Source organism: Hippichthys cyanospilos, chromosome 5 (assembly GCF_059441005.1).
Source record: "Hippichthys cyanospilos isolate Australia breed blue-spotted pipefish chromosome 5, RoL_Hcya_1.0, whole genome shotgun sequence".
Classification (NCBI taxonomy): Eukaryota; Metazoa; Chordata; class Actinopteri; order Syngnathiformes; family Syngnathidae; genus Hippichthys; species Hippichthys cyanospilos.
The window spans coordinates 13,586,932-13,610,614 of record NC_142373.1 but is presented as its reverse complement, the minus strand read 5'-3'; the positions used below and the strand labels follow the sequence as shown (position 1 = coordinate 13,610,614).

The 23,683-nt window shown below is 40.5% G+C and overlaps 2 protein-coding genes across 2 annotated transcripts; one reads left to right on the top strand and one right to left on the bottom strand.

Annotated features, from left to right (window-relative positions):
* Positions 1-242: 242 nt before the first annotated feature.
* Positions 243-9,436, top strand: slc40a1 (solute carrier family 40 member 1). The gene is made up of 8 exons (XM_088415454.1): positions 243-554; positions 641-708; positions 1,359-1,518; positions 2,564-2,679; positions 3,980-4,106; positions 4,257-4,505; positions 5,124-5,762; positions 6,671-9,436. Exons 1-8 carry the CDS (start codon positions 521-523, stop codon positions 6,985-6,987), a joined length of 1,710 nt encoding a protein of 569 aa, XP_088271580.1. The 5' UTR covers positions 243-520; the 3' UTR covers positions 6,988-9,436.
* A 1,720-nt stretch (positions 9,437-11,156) lies between these two features.
* wdr75 (WD repeat domain 75) lies at positions 11,157-23,209 on the bottom strand. Its single transcript, XM_088415453.1, has 21 exons — positions 23,082-23,209; positions 22,323-22,452; positions 21,920-21,985; positions 21,619-21,709; positions 21,023-21,147; positions 20,544-20,614; positions 20,338-20,454; positions 20,154-20,242; positions 19,510-19,668; positions 19,173-19,232; positions 18,536-18,651; positions 18,282-18,457; positions 17,372-17,535; positions 16,571-16,751; positions 14,597-14,691; positions 14,392-14,487; positions 13,800-13,969; positions 13,653-13,712; positions 12,706-12,852; positions 12,533-12,624; positions 11,157-11,476 (listed from the first exon to the last, which is right to left on the bottom strand). Exons 1-21 carry the CDS (start codon positions 23,165-23,167, stop codon positions 11,251-11,253), a joined length of 2,517 nt encoding a protein of 838 aa, XP_088271579.1. The 5' UTR covers positions 23,168-23,209; the 3' UTR covers positions 11,157-11,250.
* Positions 23,210-23,683: the final 474 nt, after the last annotated feature.

The window sequence follows — 23,683 nt, the reverse complement described above, 5'->3', positions numbered from 1 at the left end:
TTTGAGTTTGACTCGAGACGTTGGATGATGCGTTCATGAAAAACTTTCATCACGAGTATTTTCTGTTCAGAGAACTTAAACTCCATTATTCTTATTGATTGAAATAGGAGAGCAGCGTCATGGTCCAGTCACGTGACACACAGGCCGAAGGCAAGTCACGTGATACCGAGAGAAGGGTTGGGATAGGGTGGGGGTGGAGAAGGCTTAAATCCGAGCTGGACGTAAACACAGCAGTCGCGGAGTAAGAGAGGCGCTCACAGCACAGTGACGTTTGGGGAGACAACAAGACGAGAAAGCGAACAGCTTTCGGCTAAATTTTCCAGGTCGATCGGCCTCTAATTTTAGCATTTCTCTCCGACTTCAGCTACAGTGATAGCTAAGTTTGGAGAGGAGGAAAAACGTGAAGAAGATACGTCGGCTGCATTAATTTTGTTGGTCCTTTATTTGGTCTTATTGTTGCCGAGCTCAGTAACGTCAGGAAAAAAGGTTTTTACGTTTACTTCCAAACCTCGTTTTAAACATGGAAAATTCTCGAGCCAGAAAAACATGCTGTGGTATGTGGAAAATTATTGTTTTTTTGTGTCCTTCTCAACGAATTTCTTGCATGCATATAAATCTTTTTCCCCCCATCGTCTTACAGAATACTTTCAAGATTTCTTCACTTCAGCCAAATTCTTGATCTATTTGGGACATGCACTGTCAACTTGGGTAAGTAAACCAATGAAAATGTGATATTGTTTGTAACTATTGCCTGGCAACCATGCAATGTCTTACACCAAAAGTTCACATTTAGGTCAATTGAAGACACTAAGGTTTGTATTTGTTTAAAAATGCCCGATATATGTATACATTAAATATAGTCATGAACTTTTTTATTTATATCCGCCAGAGACCCGCCTATTCATTTGTGTCCACTGTTGTGTCATTTTGTCTTAGCAAGACACCTAATTTTATTGCGTTATATTCCACCCAAAACGTTGGAAAGGCCAGGATGTCCTCAACTGAGCACACTAGGACTTAGTAGAGTTACTCAGGAGCTTAGATAAGTCAACCAATACAGACCAGAACAAATGTCTTTTAGGAGGGACACAAATGAATAAATATGGTGTCTCACAGTAGGATGTGAGGACAACGATTAGGTCTCACAATAATTGGAAAACTTTCTATACATCTCGGATAAGCTAAGCTCTTGAAAATGAATACGTGGCTACATTATAAGTGTTTAGAAAAGCATGTGCATTTTTTTTTAAATGAGAAATTTCAGAAAAGCCTGCTAACAAAACTAGATTGTTTCATATCACGTATGTTTTTGTATACAAGCTATTCAGAAGACACTTTGCCACCCTTTCAACTGTCAGGGCGACCGCATGTGGAACTTCGCCGTGGCCGTGTTTCTGGTGGAACTGTACGGGAACAGCTTGCTGCTGACAGCCGTGTACGGCCTGGTGGTGGCCGGATCTGTGCTCCTGCTCGGGGCCATCATTGGCGACTGGGTGGACAGAAATCCTAGACTCAAAGGTGAGCCTATGAATTGTTTGGAATGCTTCTCAAAAAAACACAGTTTGGTTCATATCATAGTTTTGTGATCATTGCCTTTGTTATACTTTGCTGTTAATAAATTGATGGCCTTTTTAAAGGAAATTTGACTTCTATAACTATGAATGGAAGGAAAGTCAATGGCAGTGAATGAGTTCATTATTAGGAAAATCAATTATGTCTCGTATAGTCGGGTTAAAATGTCAAAAGCGTCTCGCACATTTGACATGTCATTGTGATATTCAAAAGGTTAAAAGGTGAGATTCTGGCTGATAACCAGTTCCAAATTCCAACATGCTTTTCATTCATGTGACAAAAGAAATTTTTTATCGATTAATCGAAAAATCGGATAAAATCTCAGTTAGCATCAAAGTGTAATGCAAAACCAATTTTGTTCCGTTACTGTTTTGTATTGTTTTGTGGGAAAAAAAAAAAAATCTAAAACAACAAAGTAACCATTAATCTGTGGCACATGAGACACTGATGTACCCACCCAATGTTTTGAAACAGATTTATTTAGTTTGGTCATCGTTTTCCAAAGTAAAAGCAGATTTTTGCAAATATCTTATTTTGATAAAACACAAAACATCATCAGTCTGCTTCCATGACAGATTAAAGAACTTGAAATAATGACTGCAGACAGGCCAATTTGAAGATTTGGACAATTGACAGTTTTTACACTTGGGAAAACAATTATGATTATTGAAATAGTTGTCAATTCGAAAATCGATTATTTGTTGATTAAATCCATTAACGTTGACAGGTCTAATATTTTGTCTGATTATTTTAACATTCTCTATCCATGTACAAAGAATTTTGTACATTTTATTATTATAGTATCCCCCCCTTCCATAGATACATCTTTGTACAATTCTAAATAAAGAGTTCAAGGAGCTCTCTTCAAAATGTCAAAGTGAAATGAAAGCTTAAGAAAATATCTCCTTATAGTTTTCTACTGCAAGTCAAGTTCTCTAAAATCTCAAAAAATGTTTTCAAATATTTTTTTTTTTTTTTTGTGCATCCGCAGTGGCACAGCTATCACTGATCGCCCAGAACAGTTGTGTCATGGTGTGCGGGATTATCCTCATGGTGGTGTTCCGATTCAAAGAGCAGCTGGTGGAAGTCTATAACGGATGGCTACTGGTAAGACGCCCAAATTACCAGAAGCGTTTCTTTTGCCCTTTCACCTCAAGTACAGCAGCCTGACCTGATTGTTACTGACTAATTGATATGGACTTCCACGTCGCTATTATCGTTTGACTTTTTAAAAAAAAATATCAATGAACTCTTCCATTTGTGCATGTAAAAGCAGTCATTGGCCAAACAAGTAATTAATAACTAAGATTTTCTTTTTTTTTTAAAATAACAATAGCTCATCATAAGCAAAGCAACAACAATATCAGCAGCCTTGCAAGTGCCAGAGGCATGTTTACACTTGTTGGACTGCTAGGGAGGGTCTTATGGAAGGGCTGGTCATATGACACATGGTGAAATGTGGCCAGGCCTGTAGACGTTTTTTTTTGTTTTTTTTCTGTTGCTATTCTGACCAGACAGCAGCAGCTGTGTCAAGTGGTACACAACACAACTTTAAAACACTTAACAACAACCACTCCGTACAACGTACTGTACATGGAGGAAAACTCAATCTAGGGCTGCAACAAACTTTTTTAAAACTTATTCAGTGACAGTCATTTTTAGCCATCACTTTATCCTAACACCAGGGGGAAAAAAAAAAAAAAATAACTGAAGAAAAACAAAACTGAATTCGAAGTTAATTGCGGAATCTCGTCAGCACGCGTTTTGCAGCACTTTATTCGGTGCGGCAGCCGATATTCTCCCATACTATAGGTGGCAGTAAACGAAGTCTACAGCATACAAACAACATTCGTCTATAACAGAGGTTGAGAATCCAATTACAGTAGATTCAAACTACCTGAATTCTTCCAATGATTTTTTTAACAAACGCATCATCTCCCCAGTGTGTAGGGGTTCTCAAACTTTTTGAAGTCTTGGACCCCTTGCAGAAATCAAGTTTTCCAAGGACCCCAATTTGTCAATATTCGCGGAAACAAAACAAAGAAAATCATTTGAACTGAACATAAGTGCGCTTTTTATTCACCAACAGACTCAATTTGACAAGTATATTTGTTGCTTTTCAGCTATATTGAAGTTTGGAAAGTAAAAATTGAAAATTGCACGCCTCCCTATTACAAACCGGTTCAATTTTCCTCAGACAGGATGCTGCAAATGAGTCAAAAATTACCTTATAAAATTAAATGCCACTTTAGCTTTGCTGACTTCATCGCCTCGTTAGCAAGCAATTGGAGACACAAAACGCAATTGTACACACACAACCCCTAACCCACCCCAATACAAAGGTACTGTATAGGTAGTGTGTTACTCTGATTGAAAATGATGCAGAGCGTCCTTCCCTCTTTTCCAGACAACGTGCTACATTCTGGTGATCAGCATCGCCAACATGGCCAACCTGGCCAGTACGGCCATGTCCATCACCATCCAGAGGGACTGGGTTGTGGTTGTGGCAGGCCAGGACAGCAGCAAGTTGGCAGGTTGGTCTTTCCGCTCGTAAATGTCGGCTTCACGTGATCCCTTATCGCGTCCCTTGGACTTTGTTCTTTCGTTCGGAATGCTCTACATGCGAGTAATCAAAATGGAACATCTAGAAACGGAGTACAATAAACCTTTCCCTCGCGCCCCAGATATGAACGCCACGGTGCGGATTATCGATCAGCTGACCAACATCCTGGCCCCGATGCTGGTTGGCCAGATCATGGCCTTCGGCTCGCACTTCATCGGCTGCGGCTTCATCTCGGGATGGAACCTCTTCTCCATGTTTCTGGAGTACATGCTGCTTTGGAAGGTCTATCAGAAGACGCCGGCGCTGGCCGTCAAAGCCGGGCAGAAGGAAAAGCACGAGCAAGAGCTCAAACAACTCAGCCTTGTTAAAGGTATCTCATTTGCTACTGCTGATGGCTACGGACGTCAAAGATACGTTTGACCAGGGCATACGAGCAGCCATTGAGCTATTGGGGATTTCTCTTCGTGCAAAATGAGTTTTGACTTATTTGAGACGGGTTCCCCAGTAGGAGCTTGTCAAAATACAAGCCCAGGAATTACCAGTGAGGGTGTGATTGATGGAACCACTTGGCAATTTGCTATTTCCGATAGCTAAGGTGGCTGTTTCGCTATGTGTAAAAGCTAAGGTGGCTGGTTTTCTATGTGTACAAGTCAGATTAGGTTAGCTGAAGACAAAGTAGAAGTCCTCTGAGATAGCTACCAGCCCAACCGTGACTAAGTAAAACTCAAAATTGTAACCAAACCATGAATCTGCGTGCCTTTTGAAATGTCGGAACCATAGTTCTTCTCCAATTCAGATCCATTGAAGAAAAAAACAAACAAAATCAATTACTTTTAGTCTGCAGCCCTAACGTACATGCTCAAAAAAACTCCCCAAGTCCCATGAGACATGTTCACGCACCTTGAAAAAACGTATCACTCAATCCCATCGCGAATGAGGTCGAACAGGTCATACGTCGCCCGTGGTGATCCCAAGATTTGTTTTGCAGATTCCGAGACAGGCCAAAGTCCAGAAGAGTCCTCTCAACCCCTGATGAACGCAACCTCAGCAGCGGTCAAGAGCGAGACCCCCAAAAAGCGAGGCTGCTGCTACCAAGTGTCCGAACCGCTGCGCACCTTGAAGGCCGGCTGGAAGGCGTATTACAACCAGAGCATCTTCTTCGCCGGCATGTCCCTGGCCTTCCTCTACATGACCGTGCTGGGATTCGACTGCATCACCACCGGCTACGCCTACACGCAGGGCCTCAACGGCTCCATCCTCAGCCTCCTGATGGGCGCCTCGGCCGTGTCGGGCATCTGCGGCACGGTGGCCTTCACCTGGGTCAGAAAGAAGTGCGGCCTGATCCGGACGGGCTTCATCTCCGGCGTGGCGCAGCTGTCTTGCCTCATGCTGTGCGTCTCGTCAGTCTTCGCTCCCGGGAGCCCCTTGGATCTCAGCGTTTCACCCTTCCAGGACATCTACTCTCACCTGGTCGGGGAGAAGACGCTGCAAGATGCGGAGCACCTCGTCGGCGTCCTCGCCGGTGGGAACGTGACGGCCACGAGCGCGCCGACTGAAGAGATACCCAGTCTGAAGTCCTACATGTCTGTTAGCTTGCTGTTTGCCGGTGTCATTGCTGCTAGGGTCGGTAAGTAACAGTACTTTATCTTCTTTGACTGTCATGCCTTTAAAATTTTGCCTTTTTTAACCTTTTTTTTTTTTAATCTGGGTAAAACCGGCACAAGTTCAAGGCTTTATCCACACTTGAAATGATTGCACAGAATGGTGACGCTAGCAGTGGAGAGTAAACATTTTTGACAGGCAAACTCATTCAAACACTTAAATGCATAGTTGGAGGCTAAATGCTAAACGTGGTTTCCCTTAATGTCACAGGGAATTGACTTGGCCATATTGGCCATAGCATTTTTTCCCTGTGATTCCAAAAGCATATGCAAATGTGCAAGCCAATACTCCGTCGCAAATACTGTATGTTCAAACCTACTTGCAAATAAATTCAAACATAACTGGGGGCTAAATGAAAACATATTTTTTCATAATATGTATGACTTGATCATGTGCAAGTTATAAACAAAAGGTTTTCTTAGTATTTGACCTACATTATATAAATGCTAAAAATTAGGTATATATTGTTTATTTGTAGTTTCAATGGTTTTATTCTGGCTTTTCAGCATAATGCCATCGGTATGCGGATGTACATGTAAAACACCCGCTGGCATTATGTGAAAAAATGCTGTTTTTAGAATTACGCCTACAAGTAAGTTCAAATGCACCAGCAAATTGCATTAATGCAAATTGCCAGTCAAAAATGGTTCACTCCAAAGTGACAGCTCTGCTCTTCTATAGCAATAAATGTCAACCGTCACATGATAGCTGTGCGTCAGTGTACGCACATTCCTGGTGACCGTACCGCATGTTAGAGCAATAACGTTCAACCCTTGATGCCAATAATAACGCAATTTCCGTCCCACGAGATGGAATCTCATTGTAAAGCGACGCCGTTCTGATTTTGATGTGAGCCGCTTTATTCCCTTCCAGGCCTGTGGTCCTTTGACCTGACGGTGACTCAGCTGATCCAAGAGAACGTGATCGAGTCAGAGCGAGGCGTGATCAATGGCGTCCAGAACTCCATGAATTACCTCTTGGACCTGCTGCATTTCATCATGGTGATCCTGGCGCCCAACCCGGAGGCCTTCGGATTGCTGGTCATCATCTCGGTGTCGTTCGTGGGCACGGGCCACGTCATGTACTTCTACTTTGCCTTCAAGAGTCTGGGACGTCGCCTGTTCCTCTGCTGCTCGCCGGAGCGGAAGGCGGAGACCAACGACCCCCCCACACCCGCTAACGTAGTCTAACTGCCTTTCACACGGGCCATCCTTGGCATATCCATCTACCTTGGTATATGTGTCTCCTCCAGCGTTACTAACGTCTCGCATGTAACCAGTTGAGTGTCAAAGCTTGCAGATGAAGCTTTAGCACTGAGGACAGAGCTGACAGTTGAGTACTCATCCAAAGTTCAACTTGAGACAAAGCAGAGGTTTTCCCGACCTCCCCTCCTGTTATGGTCGTCGCTTTGCTACACCCAAAATGGGTCCGTGTAACTTGCTGCATATTTGGGTGCAAAAAAAGTGATGGGAGTTTTATTTTTATATTTTTTTTGGGGGGGCGGGGGTATAAAAACAAAATGTATATCATTAATAAAAGAACTATGATACTGTTTTTACATGGGCAGGAAAAATGCTAGGGCCTTTATTTCTTTTATACTTTTTAATATAACAAAACAATTAAATGTTAATTCATTCAATCCCAAAAACTTTTTACTATTTTTTTTTGTAGACGCCCATCGTTAAAAAAAGAAAAAGCATAAATAGGTACCTCCGCTTGAACGTCTGAATTTCTATTAAAAAAAAAGTTTGTGGGATTGAATGAGTTAATATTTTAGAATTTTTTTTTAATCAAACATTGAGTAGTTTGCATTGATCCAAGAATGAAACCTAACGGGGGTTTCAGTGTCGCAGTGACATCTTTGGTGCTTCAGTAGCTTTTAGTCATCGTCCTGTGTTAGCAATAGTGGGATCTCTAATTGTACTTTGTTTTCTTGGTGGATAAAGGGCTACGGACTATCTTTATTCAGGAGAATGTGTCAGCATTACAGCATGAGTATTGTATGTAGACATAGGTGGGGTGGGGGGGTGGGGGGTCAAGAAAAAAAAACCCTCTGCAGGTGCAGCAATAGCTCTCATTTACCAAAGTCAAGGTTCATACACGTGGTGCGAAAGAATAGAGGGAAATCCACCATTGTCTTTTCAAGCATTCCTAACCACTATTTTTGCATCAGGTAACAAATAAAAAGCATGGATAAGTGCAAATATACACACACACATATTGTAATTTTACTGGTATCTGTTATTATAACCAGCTCATTGGTATTTGTTGTGTCGCAGTTCATCGAGAGGGACTCGCTCCCCCATTTGTGATTGTTGTTATGTCAGCACTTTACATGATTGACAGCAGTCATTACAGCTAATGTCTTGACAGGACATTTTGTTTCGCACAAGACTGAAGTCCACAGGTTTGGGGTGTGGCTGGAAAAAAGTGCAAAACTTATGTTCGGGAATTCTCTCTGTGAGGTAGAAGGTCTGAAAATCTGAATGTAGGCCATGTTTATCTTGGCTTTCGCCGAATGTGCAAGTGTGGTAGTTTTTACAACTGAAGTACATGCCTGTGTGCAAGTTTTTTCGTACTGTATTTTCACCCTCTTGTTATGTCCCGTTTCTCAGGAATAGCAAATATTTTCGGGTGAAAGTACAATCACATTTTTTTTTAGCATTCAAACTATTTTGGCAAATCTTTCAAGACCCACACGATCATGTTCAATCAAGATATCCTTCTGTGACTTTCTATTCAACAGCAAAATCAATTGCATGCATCTCACACAAACACATTGACATGATTGGAAAGGCCAGGATGTCATTTAATGAAGACACTAGGACTTGGAAGGGTAGCTCCAATGGGTGAAAAGATAAGAGACTAAAAACAAATGTAATATAGAGAAGGAACAAATGATAGACTGGAGGATATAAGCAACCAGAAATACTGCCTAATTTTGATCTTCTACTTAAAAGCCAATCCTAAAATACACGTCAACCGAAGCAAACTATTGAGAGTCCATGCTACAAAATGTAAACGTCCTCGGCAGTGAATGCGTTCAATTTGACCCAATAACATAACAGGAGGGTAATGAGCTTTATCGGGGGAAATGGCGAAAGTATCTCAGCAAGGTGAAGAACCACTTTTTGACTGTTTTATTTCTGTGACAGCCACTCAACTATGAAATATAAGCTAGTCTTGGTTATGGTGTGGTGTAGGAGACATTTTGGTGAGCCACACCAGGTGCAGTTGAAAGCAAGGCCAATTTTTGCAGGGAGTGTCCAAGTTGCGCAACAATGTGCAAACTCGCCTTAAGTACGGAGCTCGGTTTTTCATTTCATTTCATTCAACTTTTATTGCAGCTTTCTGTAAGCTCTTTGAGAATCATGACAAAAAGTCTGCTAACATACTTTCAATGTTGGTAACAGAATCTATATAAGTGCAAAAAAAATGTTTTTAAATGTTTTTATATTATGTACTAGCAAATTGTTCTGGTGATTTCAGTTATATGCATGAGCCTGACACTTTCTGTCTACATGTGTGTTTCATTCAATCAAATATTTTTTTGTGTATGAATCACTCCATAAGAAAAAAAATTGAGGGAGCTGTTTGTAATGCAAGAGGCACCGAAAATAAAGGACCTTCAATTCCAAAGGGTGCGTTGACTATTTTATTTAAGGTACATTAGTGTTGGATTCTTGGCCTTAGTCTGGTTCGTGCATTCCTCCCACATAATCTCCTTTGTTCAGGTTTTTTTTTCTTGGTGAAGACTTAACAGTGATTTAAGTGTTTCTGTCTGGGTTGGAAAAAAAAATACTTTGATGATGTCACTGGTCGGGCAGAGAATAGCATCAGTATTTTCAATTTTTATATGTTTAACAGCATATCTACTTTCAGCTGCATATATGAAAATGAATTCGTTTTTGACACGTTGGAAGTAAAAGTCCATGATATAATGACGATCGTAAACTTGAGAAACATGACCTCATAAATGTTTAATTTGTCGTTTAATGTAACGAATTGTCTCCTTGAGGAATGAAATCGTAAAATGAGCTTCTGGAGCATCAAGATAAGCTTTTATAATTCTTAAATCATTCATCTTGCCTCATTACAGACCATAATTAACATAGAATTGGTAACACGCAGGCTAACAAATTGCCAGCATTACATTATGATGCAAGCATTACATACTACACTCTGAAGTCGTTTTTTCGTGCAAAAAGAACCACTGATCTAAAAAAAAAAAAAAAAGTGGATATATTTAAGCACTTTTGGAATTGAGTTAACTCAGCAAAATTGTGATATTTTAATTGAGCGTCTTTTGTTTCACATTCTGTTTTTGTTTTTTCATTTTCATGTCCTAAAGTCAGTTGAAAAGAGGATTTAACATTGCATCAAAACGTTAACTAAGCCAATTTATGTTACTCTACTGAAATTGCTTGAATAAAAAAATGAATTTCTGAATTTCAAATAAAATTTAATAAAAACTGCAGAAATGCAATAGTTTTTTCCGCTATCTAGTGGTTTATCGATCGTAACCCTTGCAAATCTCTCCTGTTACGATGCAAAACTGTTCTGCACGCTGAGGCACTCAGCAGATCTGTCATACTGCATGACCAAGCAGTTATGAAAAAAAAATGGAGATTTAGGTTGTGAAGAGTGTGTTTTAAGCAACAAATCCCAAAGTCCTGAGTCTGGAGTTTCATAAGATCACGTTTTGGTCCCTAAGTAAGATAACATCTCACCCTTACTCAGCGTTTTTCATTTCCCTCCTTAGCTGGTTATTGATTATGCCTTGCAAGAAAACAAAACAAAAAAAGTGCAAACTGTACAATATGAAAGGCTGAATAGATACAAGCATGTATCTATTGAATGAGAATGTACCTACTGAATAATGTCAAGGTTTTGTATGCTTCTGCGACCAGATGGTGCAAATGGGTCAGTTTCCTTATTGCACACGGCTTTTTATTGACATGTGAAGAAGCGCTCAATGCATGTAGACTCATTCACCTTTTGCCTGAATGAGCAAGCTTTTAATTGGTGCGCTCTAATCATCCGCATTATCGGTTTCAAATAATACTTGTGACGTCACTAACAAGTTTACTGTCTTCTTGGAAGCGTAAATTCCTCGTAAGGAGTTTGTCCAAACATGTTCCTCAGCAACAGTTTCTCTAAAGTCCATAAATTGTTTACAATAAGGGAAGCCTTCAGTTTGAAGAGAGATTTATCGGCCACCTCTATCTCGCTTTCTTGTCTGTAGATACTGAACCTTTGCAATACCAAGAAGCATAAAGTAAAAGGCACGTGCTATACTATGTTTGCTATTGAACGGATAATTGTATCATGGTCACAGACAAGAAATCAAAGACCTGACTTCCCCTCAAACGGCTGTGATGTGATCCATTTATTAGAAAATACAGCGATAAAACTGACAACTACTGAGGCTGAATTCATATTATTGTTGCTGCTCATCCGTCCAGGAGGCCACTGAGCCAGCCGCGCTCCAGTTTTTTTACTCGCCTCAGTTCTCTGGACTGTGCTCGTGTCATGGCCGGTGCAGCGGATTCGGCCTCCTCATTTGCTTCCACCGATGACTTCTTGGCTTGAACGATGCCAGTCTCCATTTCCTCCTCGTCCGAGGAGCCCTCTTCCTCTTTCTCACTTTCCATTTCCTCCTCTATGTCTTTTGGTTTACTAAAGGGTAAGAAAACAATGAAAAGGGCTTCAGCGTGACTCAGTCATTTTTCATGATAAACACGCTTTTATTTTTCATGCAATGTGATCCATTTGCTTGTGCAATTTCATGAGCGCCGCGAAAACAAAAACAACCAAATGTGTTTAAATGTGAGAAGGGTAACACTATCTCTCATGGTCTCTCTCTTTTTTTTAATGTACTGTGTGGACTCATATCACTGAACTTTACCTGAAAAAGTTACTGGCTAGTGCTAACATCCAACAGTTCCAAAAAAGTAGTAACAAGCAAAAGTACGAACACTAACAGCGACTAGTTAATCTTGCTAGAAGCAATTTACCAGCTAGTGCTAAGATGTATCAGTTTCTATCTGGTGCTGCTTGGGCCAACATAAAAAAACTACTGGAAAGAATAAATCTGAGTTGCAAGTCAACACTAACAACTAGTTATTTGCAAGTGGTAAGTTGCGACACGTGACTAGCTAGGACTACCAACCAACAGTACCAAGAAATTAGTGACAAATAAGTGCTAGCACTCACACCTACCAGTTGGTAATTATTGCTAGAAGCTATTTACTATCTAGTGCTAACATCTGCCAGTTTCTAGATGGTGTGAACAACAAATTACTAAGTAGGGCCAATATAAAATACTAAGTAGTGGTATCATTAAATAAGTTGCTTGTTAACACTAACAACAAAAAGTTGCGATAAGTTAGTACCTAATGCTTTTTATTCAACACTTCCAAGAAAGTAGTAACAGGAAACGTTACTGATACTGAACAACAATAAGTCAGCAATTATTGCTGGAAAAAGGTTACCAGCTAGCGTTATTAGCTAGCAGTTTTTAGCCGATGCTAAGAACAAATTACTAGCTAGGGCCATCATAAAACACTCCTTAACTAGCGGTAACATTAGAGTTGCTGGCAAATACCAACAAGAAAACTACATAGTGGTAACGCCTAGTGACTAGCAAGCGATATCACCCAACAGTTCCAAGAAAGTATTAACAACATGTGTCATTAGCAATGTACTAATTGGACCAGGAGTGAGCCAACTGACCTGGAGTCAGTAACTGAGATGAGCAGCGACTGTACAAACATGGAACAGAGGAACGTGGCAGCTGGAAGGACGTGGGCGGGGCTTTGAAGAAGCTGAAAACAAAAGATTGCAAAACAACATGGTAATGACATTCCTATGATGCTCGTCCTAGAATATTTGATTGAAATTCCAACCTCCTTAATAGCGGCGGAGCCCTGCGAAAGCAGCGGCCTCGCACTGGTGTCTGGAAGATCTGGTTGGTCGGGATGGTCTCCTCCTTGCCGCCGTTGGCCCAGCAACAGGTGAAATGGAGTCATGGCAACGGTGTTGTCGACGACAAGCTAGCGATGGGTCGGGAGCACATGATCAATAGATCAATTCAAGACAAGGAAAGTAGAAAGAGAAATATTCAAGGGTCAATATGATTTGGTACAAGTTTACTCATCAAGATTCATTCTTGCCCACGGACATATGCCTAAACCTAAGCCTTTTCTATATATGTTTTTTTTTTTTAACTAACAATAACAAAAACACAATAATCATAGAACCTTAAAATAGAGTACCGTGCCAGCCAGGTCTGATTAATTTCATAAATGACAAATTTTGAACTACATTTGTCGTGGAAGATTGCATCACTAATGACAATGGACATCTGCATATATCTTAGCTAAATAAAGGTATACGACTATTTGCAATCACAGTCATTGTATAACTCATATTAGCAACAGGTTGCTTAAAGTTCAAATGAATTTGCCCTTAATTTGAAAAGAAGAATGAACCCTTCCTGTCATGGCATAAAGAAGCATGAGATTAGCTGATACCTCCAGAAAACAGTTAAAATCTCATGTAATCTCAACCATTAATGGATGTGATTATGATACAAAAGGTCTAAAATAAAATGGCTGAATAGTCAGTAATAGTGGTCCATTTTTAGTTCATTTTTATGCATGATGACGATCGAACAATAGGAAAGGCCACAATGACCCAGAAAACATTTCTGTTCCAAATAAACATAAGAGGAGAGTTCACGCACTGCTGTATTGTCATAAAATGCAGTGAAATGAAACGCGGGCCAAAGGGGGACAATGATGTTTACAATAATATCGTCACAATCATAAAACATTAACACCATGTACCGCACCTGTTTATTCGAAGCCATCAGCCGCTTCTCCTCTGCCTTGGTGATAAACGTCATAAGGTCCTGCAAAGGAAGAGCCCATCTCATGTTCAGTGACTTACAGTCCCATGCAAAAGATAAACCCAATGAAAATGGCGTTTTCCAACCCACCATGTGCTGGCTAAGGAAGTAGAGCTGAGATCGGTTGAGCCATTGGCAGCTCTCGTCGCAGCTTTCTTGCATGGCGTCCCTCGGTGAAAAGACGGCCCGAGTCACTTTTCCCGCACACACGGCCTTTTGGCAAAACAGCGGCCGGGGCTCGTTGGGCTTAAATACAAACACTGAGCAGAAGAAAGAAAAAAAATCTGTTTACTAGACTGCTAAGAATTTACATTTAAAACAAAGAAGACAGCTTTGACCAGAAATAAAGACAAATTGAACAGGTTTCGTGCAATTTTGAGTAATTGCATTCTCGTGTTTAAAAGAGAGAAGCACAACACTTTTTGGTCAAGGGTGTCAATTATTTAGGTTGCCAGTATGTCACCGTCCCCTCCAAAATAATGTCACTTAATCTGCATTCTTTCTCAGCCTCCCACTTTCCCAAAGGACGCCATTTATTATGAACTGTGGACCAGTGAAGCCCATTGAAAGTTGTTTGTAATGAACGTAAACTTGACTTTTGAGGATTAAACAGCTCATGAACAAATGTAACAGGAGGGTTAACAAATGTCAAAATGGTTCACTGCACGGTACAAAAGCTTACAGTCAGTAGACCCATCGAGACTGCAGAACGCTGCTATGTTTTCAGACAGTGGGTCAGACAACAGCAAGCTGACGTCCATGGAGGTGCTCCACTCCACTACCACAAAGAGAATAGACCAAACAAATGTCATTAGACACATACAGTATATATACACCATACAGTATACATACAGTATGGATGTGTTATAACATTGTAGCAGATTTACATGAGCATGTGAGGAGATTCCAACAGCAGAGCAGGTTCTTCTCAGTGGTCCCCAGCAAGTATTTTGAGCAGCTTAGTCGGCCAAAACAAAGACTCCTGGGGAGGAAAAAGAAAAAAAAAAAACGCCTTCCATTTTTTAAAGTTTTCCCTGCGTTTATGTGACTAAAGATTCCAGAGCCGGCTCCACACATATTTGAAAGGATTAGTCCCCCTGGTCCAGGACCTCCAATTAAAACATGCAAGCCCAGCTTGAACACCCACAAAGATCAATGATTGAGTGCCACATATCAAATAAAATAGCTCAAGATAATTGGACAGTTAAAAGCTCTACATCTCAAAAGTGGGCTACACACATTGATAATTTGGCCTGATTTGTGCATTTTTCCTCTCTTTGAATCAAAATGAAAAAAGGTCTAAAATACGAGTTTGCTTGAGATTTTAACAGGGTACGTGTAGGTATCAGCAAAATCTAATATGCTTTTTAATGTCATGACAGGAAAAGTGCATTTTTCTTTTCAAATTAAGACCACATTAATTGGAACATTAACCGTGGAAGTGGCTTCATTGCAAAAATTGCAAGCCTTTATTTTGTCAAGACACAAAGCGTATCATTATTGACAATGTTCAGTCTTTTCAGTCTGACAATCTTCAGTATCTTCTGGTGTGGAAAAAAATATGCAAATATAAATGTCGTTTCAAAGTTCAATAAATCAGACAGATGGCACAGCTCTTTTTTTTTCCCATCTAAAAATGCTTAGTGCCGGTTAGTGCCCATGATCTCTAGTATCTGGATGCCACCTGAGATGGAAGTGCAATGAATTGACTTCAAGTTCCAACTGTCATTGTGTGGGGCCTTTCACATGGAGGAGGAAGGAAGACTAAAAATTGGTTTGTGTGTCCTGGATCACGAGCCTAGTTCTCAGGGCTGAGCAGCTGAGCTCAACGTTATTCAATATTTGGTTATTTCACAATGAGTCAGGAGTTAAATGTGTTTGAGGTCAAGCAATTCGACCAGCTCAACACATCCATAGGCAGGCGGTGATTATACAAGACGGTGCTGCTGGCAGCTGTCAAAACAGACCAAAATATTTGTTTTATCCGCTCCCTTACTTCAAGAAATAAATCCTTGGCAGTTCCCAAATTATGGTAAATTTCATATTATTTGAGGTTACCAAAAAAAGTACTTACTTAAAAGTTCCTGCAAAAATAGTCCTGTCTTTAATGTAGGCCTGCCGCGAATGAATATTTTGCTATCCGGATATCTACTGAATAATCGGGTATTTGAATAGAAATAAAAAGATATAGGTTCGTTTCATTAAAGAACAATTATGAATTCATTTTACTCTCGAGAAACATGAGTGAGATTTTAGACAAATATTTGATTGATAGTTTTTTTTTTTTTTACTTAATCATCAAAAAGAAGCAGAAATAAAATCTACATCGTGATACATTGTTCATATCGCATTAATGGCTGCACTAACCACTTCAAATCAGGGTCGCCGTGGGAAAAAGTTCTTTGCTCTCGTCTGCAATTCAGCACGACTTAAAAAAAAAAAAAAAAAATCTGGAAGTGCAATTGAAAACAAGCTGACTTGACGAAATGGGTAGCGAAATGATGAAGAAGACTTTCTCCTGAGGGGACATCTGACTGTATTTGTTAATGTTGAACAACAAGAGCACTACATGCTCAAAGACCATTCTGTTGGCTACAAGAGGAACATTTTTTACGACTGAGCACAGTGCTGTCCCAGAGGATACTTTGGTTCCCATGACACCACTGCAGACACAGCAACAATCTCAAGTACTATTCCCACATGGAGCCACCGTTAAAACATGAAAGTGCAAGGAATTGAAAACCTTTTTTCAACCTCCAAGATCTGTGATGTTAGATAATCATTTTAACCCTAATTCAGCCACAGGGGAATTCCTCATTAACCTACAAGCATAACCACCAAACTATGTTTTTTCTACTGACCTGATCCCGCCTGGCGGCTGGGACAAAGTGGTTAGGCGCTCCCAAGTGGCCGGGTTCCACAAGGTCGCAACCCCCTGGAAGCCGACGGCGAGCAGGGAGCCGTCGGCTGAGAAGCAGCAACACTGCGGTGACAGGCTGTGATAAGAGCCCACAAAGTCGCATGCCCACGACGGGTCCTCGTCTAGACAGGGTAGTCCCATCACAACAATAAAGGAAAAGGGAAAATATTAACAAACGGATTACAGCGATATACCATGAAGCATTCTGCCGTGAATGAATGACCGCACTTTTGTAATGAAAATTTGGAGAAGAAACTCTGTTGTAAAAAGGATTTGCAAATTACAGTGGTTCTCAAATGGGGGGGTAACGTGACGGCACTTCACGGGGTACCTAAGATTTTAACAGGATTTCTGTAGGAAGCAGCAAAGTTAAAGGAACAATATTTTTTTTTCATTTCAAATTAAGAGCAAATTCATTGGAACATTAAGCAACTTATTTTTAAACTGTGGTATTTTTACAAAACTATTGTCATTAAGTGATGCAATTTTCCAACAGACAAGCCAGAAATTAAACAGATGATGTTACACATCTATCTATCTTCTGGAATCGCTTGAATAAAACACGCCGAGAGATACTTTAATTGCAATATTTTTTCCAAGTATCCTTTTGCCACAGTGTACAAACTAAAGAGTTGCCTTTAAATGTTTAAATGCCCCCCACTACCCCCAAAAAAAGAGCCTTCTAAATGCGGTCTCCACCTCCGGGCGCCAAGTACCTCATACAGTGACAGGGTCATCTCACCTTCCGCGTGGGTGGGGGGCAGCGTCTGCTGCCAGGCTTTGAAGTGTCCATCCTTACTGGCGGAGACCAGTAGAGCAGTGTAATGGTCTGCGGCGGCAGGACCGAAGCACATGGACGTAATCTCAGCCTCGTGGGGGGCTGAGATGGTTGTGTCCAGCACAAAACTGCAGATGACAAATTTAAAAATGTGAACCTTAGTCGTCCTCTTTTTATATTCCCTTGTGTCACTGCTAACTCAAAGTGACCCAGTTTACAAGTATGACATATTCTGCTTGGTTTAATTAATAAGTTAAAGCAACGTACAGCAGCGGTTCACAATCTTTTTCCAAGTATTTTGGGATTTTTTTTTTAACCCCTGCTGGAAAATGGCACCACGCATGACAATATGCATCTACATAAAACATCACAAACTAAAGACAAAAAAATCTTGTGCAACAGAGTTGCTATAACACAATAATGTAATGTGTGTCATAATGAACATGGTAAATATAAAGAATATTTACGGGGACTGATGGTTAGTTGTAATTTACAATAAACAAAATGGTCTGGAATACACAGGTTGATTCATGTTCCAACTAATTTTCTCTTCATTTGAAAAGAAACCCATACAGTTGCAGTCACCAATGTCCAACATACTGTAATACTGTATGTATGTTCAGTTGTTTTAAGTTTCATGCAAAACAGCATTACAAAGCTGATTAGACGAAATCCTTGTTAAAATTTCACATGCCCCCAGGGGTACTAACTCATGATGCAGGAATGATCCAGTAACATCAGAATAATGTACAACGCACCCGAGTGAGTTGGACATTTTACCCTTAAGTCGTTTAGTGGAGGTTAGTTACAAACGTGTACTTCCAATTACGCATGAAATTTACCTCCTATGTTCAGAAAGAGATAATGGGGTTACCTTTGCGTTTGTTCATCAAACGTCCACATTTTCAAATTAAGCTCCAATTCCGCTCCTTTCAGCTTCCTCTCTTCAACAGTCGCCAAGCGCTCTCCAGACGCATCGAAAGCGGCCTTCACCACTTCAAACTGCTGCAGTCCCAGCTCGTGGATGTACTCTTGCTGCACAATGTCCAACTACGGGAAGGAAACATACGGAAATCACAACACCAAGAAAATTGCGATAGGGCGATAGTGTGACTTGAAAAGTCTTACGTTGAAAAGCAGCTTATCTCTTTGAAGGGAGTAAAACTGCAAGTGGCCCGGTTTGCCATTCAGGACAAGTGCTTTGCTGCGAGGGTCCACCATCAAGTCTGTGGCCACGCTTTCACCTGGGGCAGGACACGTGGTTTGAATTAACAAGGCAATGTAGCTTATAATAAACTTATTCAGCCAATATAAGCAGTAAAAACTTAATATTTTGTCTATACTTAGTTTGGTATCTATTTTTTTAATATCTTCTAAAACACATTTTACCACTTACTGTCAACTGAGAATAACATGCTCAAGGGTTAGGTAACAACCATTCACAGCTCAACAGTTTTGGTCATGTGATGTTCAAAAGCTGAATCTTGATTCGTCATGACTTGAGCCCAGTGCGTGTGATATAATTTTCAGGCAACAGCAAGGGGAAAAAGGTGTTTTTAAAAATATGTATGGTAACATTAATGATGTTTTCAAATGAACTGCAGACAAAATATTAACTTTTTACAGCTGAAAATGACAAAATAGGTTTTAGGATTACTTTAAAGCAGTTCTTCTCAATTATCATCTCGGGTCCCCCCAGGAGGCCACGCCCTTCTATTTGAGGAGGTCTGCTTTAAAGTAAGCTGTGCTTGAGTGTGTTACTCACCTTTGACGAGGCCCTGAATGACAGCTGACACTTTTAAGAAGCTCTCAATAATTGTGATTTCTGGAAGAAAGGGGAAAACACATTTAAGGATGGCTTACAGTTCCGTATTTGTTATTGAATGTTCATTTGTTCATTGTTAAAAAGGAAATGTGACAGGCTGCACATAAAACAAAAATACATGAGAAAAATTTAAGCAAACTTGAACACACCACAACACTAGAAGACCTTTGAATTTTTTTTAACCCCATTTTCGAAAATATTTTTGGGGGGCTGGGCCAAATTGACCAAAACGTAATAAGAGGGCTAGAATTATAGTTAAAAAGTGAAAATGTCTTACTGTTATCTGCGTGTGAGGTGCAGAACAGCGTGCCATCAGGTGAGACGGTGACATGAGTGATTGTGGCACCGAGTCGGGGAAGAAAATCTCGTTGGCTCTCCTGACCGTATTTCCACTGGACGAGCACCGACTCCACACCTCCGCTCAGTAGATTGGTACCTGCTCATAAAAAGTATTAATAATATAAAATTAAAAATAACCTAAAATGGTGGTTCTCAAATAGGCAAACGAGTACCTTTGCGGGTACGTGAAGGAACTTGAGAGGTTGTGAGAAATTTTTGCCGGTATCAGCAAATCCAATTTTTAATGGTGTGACAGGAACAAAACATTTGTCTTTTCAAACAGAGCCAATAATTTGGAACATGAAGCAAATTATTGCTCAATTGTGAGATGGAGACTCCTTTGCAAAAAGCTGTCCCTTTTTTGTTAAGTCTAAATAAAATAAAACTAAAATAAACACAATGATTATTCCCCTGCAAATTGTAGTATAGGGCAGCAGAAAACCAGGGAAAGTTCACGTTTGCCATATACGTACAGGGAAGTGGTGATAATACTTTTTGTTATTTTTTAATTAAGTGGTGCATGTTGGCCATCCCTGGTGCAAATTTATCTCGCTATAAGAGTAAACGGATCATGCAGCGTACCTTCTGGTGTGAAGCACAGCGAGCGAACAGTGTTGTGGTGCCAGTGGAGTGTAGAATATGTGTACTCTTTTTTGTGGTTGAAGTTTCTCCTGGAGCATCAACACAATAAGAAGAAGAAAAAAAGAAAGGATTATACTATCAATGCAGTTATTGTCTCGTTTGTATATAATCAAAGGCAACTCACCATAAGCGAATCTTTCCATCTTCATGTCCGGTGGAAATGACATCATCGCTTGGGTGACAGGCGACACAGGTGAACGTGTTTTTGCCTCCCTTTTTGTTGTCGTGTTTTAGGGAAAATCTTGTCACAATACGGAACAGACAGTCAGACAATGGACCACCAAATAGGTGGTCATCATAACACTGTAAATGTGCTTTTTTATAGCTCACCTGAATGTCTTCTGCTTCTTGAAGAAATACACCGACAAATGCAAACCCTTGACTGAAGCCGTAAACTCCCCCTGCGATGATTAAACAATTTGAACAACGGTTCATGCAATGGCTACAAATAGTCTACGCATTTACTGTTCAAATGCCACAAATAAAATGCATCTTCTAAGAGAGTGGCTCTCAACGTTTTTCCAATTTCAGAACCACTGTGCTAGGAGGCTTTCCTGACATTTTGGCTGTCTAGCAGAAATCAATAGCACTTATTATGCAAGCTTTGTTCTAAAATGTAGGTAGCCATCCATTTGAACTGAGGCTGGGTGCAAATCCAAAGCCCTTTCAAGCCAAGGCCAGACTACAAGTGGTCCATATTTTTTTATCCTTGGGTTATTTTAAGAGTGCGTGAAACACCAGGATCTTGTTATAAATCTAAATGAATAAATGTACATTGCCATTCAAGATGACTGAAGGAGCACACACACCCCTTTGCCAACTGCGATTGATTCCGGGTGGGGGCTCACGTCTGGGAGCACGGCCAAAAGTTCTAGGCCTTCCACTCGCTGATCGGCACTCTGAGGAAGCTGCAGAGCCACTAGCTGGAACAGCTCTAAAAACACACATAAGCACTTGTGACCTTTTACCTCTTTTCCTCACTTAACAATGAAAAATCCCACTCAGTTTTGTTCGTCTGTCTCTGACACACCCTAGTGGTGTTTAATGGTATTTAGGAAAGAACCCAGAACTAAACTTAAAAGTACGAATATCTTGTGTCTGTTTTTGTGTTTGTGTTTGTGTGTGTGTGTGTGTGTGTGTGTGTGCGTGTGCGTGTGTGTGTGTGTGTGTGGGGGGGGGGGGGGTGATGGTGCATTGTTTACAAATATTACATTTTTATGAAGAATACAAGAATATGAAATAGAAACAAACGCTCCCCTGCGCATCCCTGATGAAAAACAATTAAAAAGTATACTCGTCAATGGCAGTGAATGACACTTGGAATAATTACATGAATGATGTTTCTTTTGTTTATTCTTTGAAAAGGTGAGTGGGTGATATGTTGTGTATCTGAAAAATTGCCTACCGCATTTTTGGTCAGGGATGATAATGAAGACAACTCCTTCGTGGTGTGCAGAGGCATAAAGGGCATGAATTGGATGGCCAACATCGTAAGACTAGAAGAGATTAGAAATGAGTCAGGAGTCGAGAAAACAGGCAGCCAGTTATTGTGCTAGCGGCTTTCTTTGAAGATGTGATTATATTCATTTCAATTTTTTTCAGAATATTCTACGATTTCCAGAAAATTCTACAGCACTGTACAAAAAAAGGGTCAAAAGTGTGTGTGTGTGTGTGTGTGGGGGGGGGGGGGGGGGGGGGGGTGTCACCTTAATGAGGATGCCATCTGCATAGTCCCAAAGCCTGACAGTGCCATCTGTAGAGCAAGAATAAACCTGCAACCACAACAGTCACACAATTAAAATGAATAATTAACACCATAGTGTAAAAACAACAAGTCTCCCGCTATGCCGCAAATCAATTCATCCATCATAAAGTAGCACTCATTATTTTCTGTAATCCACACGAGAGCCAGTATCCTGCATGTTTTCCAGTTTTCTCTACCCAACATACCTGATTCAAATGATTAGCTCTGCAGGAGCTTGAAAATGATCCTCATCATTTGAATCAGATGTGTTTGAGAGAGAAGGTTTGAAAACATGCAGGAGTTTGACACCTGTGGCAGAATCTTGAATCTAAAATGACGGGTCAAAATGTCCAAGATGAATGCACCTGCAGGTGATTGGATGGTTTGAGCTGCACACCCGTGACTAGGTCAGTGTGTCCCCGCAGCTCACGAAGGCACTCCTCAGTGGCTGTGCTGTACACCTTCACACATTCTCCAGAGGCGCACAGGAGGAACCTGCAGTCAACACCAAACACAATAATCCCGTGATCGGGTTAGTTTCTAACAATACTGTTCTGTGGCGTTTTTGAGAGGTTGGACCTGAGGCGGTGTAACTTTGTTGTGTAATGTCAGAGGACCACAGCAAAGATTATATTATATTGGGCATTACTAGTTCTCAACTGTGAGTTCTTCTGCTGCAAAAATCAGCTGATCTTGCCAAGGTAGAAGAAAACACAACCAATCCGTTTCAGTCCACTGGTTGTCATGTTCCACAAAGGCTGGCCACACCAGTGGCCGAGTAGTTCAGTATTATGTGGGTAAGGAAAAAGAAGGTTTTGGGGTATCCAATCCAGCAGAATATTCTCAAGTCTGAGGTTGAATTTAATGACTGAAATGTATGGTATAAATGGGGGTCATTATATATATATATATATATATATATATATATATATATATATATATATATATATATATATATATCGGAAAAAGTTATACTATGGCCCGTAGCAGATCCTTTTTACGGGGATTCGTAATGGTAATCGCTAGCTCCGGTGTTGACAACAAAGCTGTATAAGATTAAAACAGTGGCGATCTCTCGTCTATGCACGCGGACCACAATCGAGCGCAGAGAAACAAGCACTTACTTGGAATCGCTTGTGATAACAGGAACTCGAAAGTTGATTTTAGTCCCGCCGCGGTGAACCACGCGGATATTTGTGTGTTCCACCATGTTTTCTGTGTCGGTTCACCTTTGACTCGGCACTGAACGTGCTTGTGAAAATGAGAAATTGCGCCACCAGGCGCACCGGGTGTGTTTATGTGGCTACATTCATTCGTGCATATATTAACTGAATTGCCGGTATTCATTCCTTAAATACACGGACGCGTTTTTAGGATAAGATTGACATTCAACATCAATGTTTTTTCCAAGCAAGTAAGGAGCACTGCGATGTTTTCAAATGCGACGTGGAAAATCAAAAATCGCCTGAGAAATTATTGGTCAAGTAAAGTACAAATTGCCCTTAAAAAATCCAGTAGAGTACTGTTTCTTCCTGCCTTTGCAAAATGAGAATAATAATGAGAAAAAAAATCTACATATAGAAAATAAAAGGAAAACATCTGCGCGTTCTTGCTCTGGATGCCGTCCTTTGTTCTGATGTCACTTGAAAAAAATACTAAATTAATGATACGGTACAAATATCCGCGCAAATCTTTTAATCACACTTTGGTAATATGATATAAATAA

Excerpts from the sequence above, each read along its gene's own strand:
- slc40a1 (XM_088415454.1), top strand. The coding sequence starts at position 521 with ATGGAAAATTCTCGAGCCAGAAAAACATGCTGTG. Across the intron at positions 555-640 it reads AGCCAGAAAAACATGCTGTG|AATACTTTCAAGATTTCTTC; the intron begins GTATGTGGAAAA and ends ATCGTCTTACAG. Across the intron at positions 4,107-4,256 it reads GGACAGCAGCAAGTTGGCAG|ATATGAACGCCACGGTGCGG; the intron begins GTTGGTCTTTCC and ends CTCGCGCCCCAG.
- wdr75 (XM_088415453.1), bottom strand. The coding sequence starts at position 23,167 with ATGGTGGAACACACAAATATCCGCGTGGTTCACCGCGGCGGGACTAAA. Across the intron at positions 19,233-19,509 it reads CACCTCACACGCAGATAACA|AAATCACAATTATTGAGAGC; the intron begins GTAAGACATTTT and ends CCTTTCTTCCAG. Across the intron at positions 14,692-16,570 it reads CAGCCGCCAGGCGGGATCAG|GAGTCTTTGTTTTGGCCGAC; the intron begins GTCAGTAGAAAA and ends TTTCCTCCCCAG.